The sequence below is a fragment of the Echinops telfairi genome, unplaced genomic scaffold (assembly GCF_000313985.2).
Source record: "Echinops telfairi isolate 266 unplaced genomic scaffold, ASM31398v2 ScPeMD7_443;HRSCAF=831, whole genome shotgun sequence".
Taxonomy (NCBI): Eukaryota; Metazoa; Chordata; class Mammalia; order Afrosoricida; family Tenrecidae; genus Echinops; species Echinops telfairi.
The window spans coordinates 6728547-6732876 of record NW_022104341.1 but is presented as its reverse complement, the minus strand read 5'-3'; the positions used below and the strand labels follow the sequence as shown (position 1 = coordinate 6732876).

At 52.1% G+C, this 4330-nt stretch overlaps 1 protein-coding gene across 1 annotated transcript in view; it reads right to left on the bottom strand.

Annotated features, from left to right (window-relative positions):
• Positions 1-2442: 2442 nt before the first annotated feature.
• GNAT2 (G protein subunit alpha transducin 2) overlaps positions 2443-4330 on the bottom strand; it is an 8602-nt gene continuing 6714 nt past the window's right edge. Inside the window, exons 5-6 of the mRNA XM_004699536.3 lie at positions 2864-2992; positions 2443-2611 (exon numbers count right to left, since the gene is read on the bottom strand). Of these exons, the coding sequence (XP_004699593.3) occupies positions 2443-2611; positions 2864-2992 (298 nt within the window). The remainder of the gene's footprint in view (positions 2612-2863; positions 2993-4330) is intronic.

Sequence of the window (4330 nt, the reverse complement as noted above, 5' to 3'; positions counted from 1 at the left end):
TGCATCCGATTCTAGTAAGAGGAGACACCATCCAAAGATCAGACCCGGAGACCAGGGCGCCAAGTGGAAAAGGAGACTGGCGCTTGCCAGCAAGTCCGTTCCGACTCGTGGTGGCCCTACAGGACAGGCCCGAACTGCCCCTGTGGGTTTCGGAGACTACATCTTCAAGAGAGTAGAAAGCCTCCTCTTTCTCCCTTGGAGCAGCTGGGGGTTTTGAACTGCCGACCCTGTGGTTAGCAGGCCAAGGTATAATCCACGATACCACCAGGAGTCCCTTACAGGGAAGGACAGGCAACAGCTTTTCCACGTCCAATGTGCTGGAGTCGAGCCAACGTGGCCCAGGCACAGCCCCCCTGTGAGAGAAAGCTGTGGTGGTGTACGTCTGTAAAGATCGCAGCCTCGGAAACCCTGCGGGCCATTCTCTGCCCTATGGGGTCACAATGACTTGCAATGGACTCCACAGCGGCGGGTGGGCTTGGGTAGGACTTGGAGTGAAACCAGCCTTTCACATCGACAGTCGTGTGACTAGAGGGGAATTACTGTGCTTTTGTGAACCTCACTCAGTCTCCCGATCAGGGTTATTATAAAAGATAAATGGGATCCCCCAAATTCTGTTATCTTTCCAATCCATCCCCCCCCCCCCCCCCGGGAACTTTCTAGGCACAGTGCCCAGGACAACGGCTTAGCAAACCCAAAGCAAGCTAAACAGTGCTGACTCATAGCAACCTTAGAGAACTGCCCTGGGGGGTTCTGAGTCAGCAGCTTTATAGGAGTAGAAAGCCCCATCTTTCTCCCGAAGGTGGCTGCTGCCCTTGTGCCGCACAGCCCAAACCCTCACCACGCCACCAGCAGGGGCCCTTGGATAGTGGCTAGCCTACAAGAAAACCAATCCATATTGTTGAGTCCATTCCAACAGCGACCTCGGACAGACTAGCACTGCCCCAGAGAGTTTCCAAGACCGCAGTCTCTGGGAGCGGACTGCCCCGTCTTTCTCCTGGGGTGTGTCTGGTGGGTTTGACCCTCGACTTTTCACTCAGCAGCTGAGCATGTAACCAGCAGGGTTCCCTGGCCGGGATGTAGGTAGACAGTAAGCTCTACACAGTTCTTGGCCGCTGGGGCACAGCTAAGGACTGGCATAGTGCTGTGGATAAAGGCGTGACTCCGCTCCAGTTAGCACGTGCTCACTTGCATCTCTAAGCGATTTCAGTTAGGCAGCCCTCATGGGGGCCTGAGCCGGTGCCACACGGGGAGGGCTGGAGAACTTGCCAGTGCCCTATCACAAACACTGCTCCCTTTTCTCTGACTGCCCCTTGGAGCAAATGAGAAGTGTCCACAGGGCCTGGAGGCTGCCCACTGCCCCTGCCCAGCCTGCGTTTAGGAAGCAGGCCTTCGGGGCTTTCACCAGGACTAGAAGCTGACTTGGGATCAGCATTTTCATCCAATAAAGCGAGGAAACAAATCTAATGTGTATCCTTCCCTCACTGTTAATACTCCTTTACGACCATGTAGACCTCGGGTTAAAGATGGCAGAGGGCGTGGGAAGGGCCTCGCCCAGTGAGACGCTGTGGTCAGGTACATTCAGCGTGCTCTGGTGTGAACTGGGACCACCGAGGGGGAGGGGAAAGAGCTGGAGCAGAGACTGAGAGCAGAGAGCTGAGAAATTGGTAACTAATCAGAAATGAGCATTCCCCACACCTTTGACATGCCTTAACACAGAGAGGGGAGCTTGTTCGGCAGAGCCCGTCTTTGCAGAACGCTTCTGGCTCAGAGGAATGACCACAGGGAATCAGTCCTCCTGCTGCCAGTTTCAGTGGTATGTGAGAAATCGGGTCTGCCAGTCTCTCCCTAACCCTGTGGACACACGGGACATTTTTAGACTTTTCAGTGAGGCTAGTAGTTCCACTCCTCTGTTATGTTGCAGAAAGATACACATCACACGCACATTTTCTCTCTGCCATGTTAGTCTCTGCTTCCAGGGCAGCCTGGGACGTTACTGAAGGGAACTCCTTTGTTTTATGTAGGCCACGACCCCCTAGCCCAGGGGTCCTCAAACTTTATTTAAATAGGGGGCCAGCTCACTGTCCCTCAGACCCGTTGGAGGGCTGGACGACAGTTTTATAAAAAAAACTATGAACAAATTCCTATGCACACTGCACATGGCTTATTTTGAAGTGAAAACACACCCGGCGGGCTGGATAAATGTCCTTGGGGGGCCGCATGTGGACCGCCACCGCGGGCCATAGAGGACGCCTGCCCTAGCCTTCACGTATTTGGCTTCTCTCATCTGCGATACCCCATCAATGCCTGTGTGTTGAATCTGAGACGAAGCTTGCGTCCAGAAGGCCTGGAGCTCAGAGTGCTTACCCAGTCCCAGAGGAAGCTGAGGGTTTTCTGACCTGCCTGCTGGAGTGTCATGGCTGGCTGCCATCCCCCCAGGTGGGGTCATCGGAGTGACGCAAGGCTGAGGGGACAGCCACTCACCACCTCGTCATCTTCCACCAGCACCATGTCGTAGGCGCTGAGGGCTGCACAGAATATGATGCAGGTGACCCCCTCGAAGCAGTGGATCCACTTCTTCCTCTCCGACCTCTGTCCTCCCACGTCAAACATCCTGAGGGAAGGAACAGCGCTCTCATAGACACGCCCACCTCTGACCCACAGGGCCTTGGCGCCCACCCAGGGGAGTGACCACCTTGGGGCCAGGGAAGTGGAGAGGGCAGCAGGGAGGGGTTGTGGGTCATTCAGGTTGGGCTTCAAGCAAAGGCCTGAAGCATGTCTGTGTCCCATTTGGGGCTTCCATGTGTGTGTCTAAGCCCCACCACCACCACCGGGGGGGAAGGTGGGAAAACCTTAGATACCTCACCTGAAGTTCAAGTCTTTGACTGAAAACTTGGTCTCAACGATGCCCGTGGTTTTCACTCTGGACCGTAGCACATCCTGCTCATTAGGGAGGTAGTCAGGATCTGTAATCCGGTCTAATTGGTTCAGGTAGCTAAAGAAAGATCCATTTGCATAAATGACATTACATTTTCCACAGCCAAGGCCAAGAGAGGTAAAGGGTCTTAATGTCGCACAGCTAGTTTGGAGACGAAAACAGACCTAGACTCCAAAGGATCAAGTCCAGGATTCAAGCCCGCAACCTTGTAAAAGGACAAAAGGACAAGCCCACGTGTGGTGTGCATTTAAGCACAGTCAGCTCACTTTTCCGTGGGTGGAGCTTGACTGCACGCTTATCTAGGCCCATGAATGAGATTGAGTGGTTTAAATAGGCGTCCAGAGTTCCATCAAGAGGCAGGAGTCGATTAAAAATCGGAGCCAAATGAGCCAAACGCCATGCACGGGCCTTGTTTGTACCCCGAAGCTAGCAGATCTGTGCTGTGCTGACCTGCCCAAGTCCATGAGCCGTCTGCCGAGGAGCCCTCTGGCTGCATGTCTGAGCCGGGTCTGTTCCTTTTGCTGGCTGTCCCTGGTACGCCTAATATTCTTCTCGAGCGCCACCGTCCCCAGGCATCGCTGCTTCTTTCAGCTCTTACAAGATTCCAACGGTCCAGGTTTCCCAGACATAAGAGGTGACTGAGATGCCTGTGGCGTGGGTCGAGAACTCCTTGGTGCGCACAGCGACACCTGTGCTCTGATGCTTTCCGGAAGCTTTGTGCAGCAGATTTATCCGGTATTTTGTGTCATTTGACTTCCCGAGTTCAGCTTCCATGGGTGTTGATTAGGGATCTGAGTAAAACGAGATCCTGGACAACTGGAATCATTTCTTTGTGTACCCTGATGTTGCTTATTTATCCAGTTGTGAACACTCCTGTTTTCTTCATCTTGTAATGTAAGCCATATTGCAGGTGGTAGTCTGGGCTCTTCATAAGTAAATGCTTTTCTCTGTCAGCAAGCAGGATTTTGTCACCTGCAGATCACAGGTTGTTAATGAGTTCATAAGGAAGCTCCAATCCTGAAGCTGTGTTCTTCATACAAGTATAGTCCAGTTTCTCAGATTATTTGCTCAGTATACAAATTAAACAAGTATGGTGAAAATGACAATTCTGGCATACAACGGTCCATATTTTAAGCCATTCAATATCCCTTTTTTGTGTTCAAACAATTGCCTCTTAGTCTATGTACAGGTTCTGTATGGGCACAATTAAGTGCTCTAGAATTACTGTCCTGTGAAATCTTACAACATGTTGTGGCCACACAAAGGCCTTTGCACGGTCAGGGAAACACATCTAAACATGTTTCTGATGGTTTTGCTCTCAGCTAAGATCCATCTGACATCAGCAATGATAGCCCTTATTTCACATCCTCTTCTGGATCCGGCTGCAATTTCTGA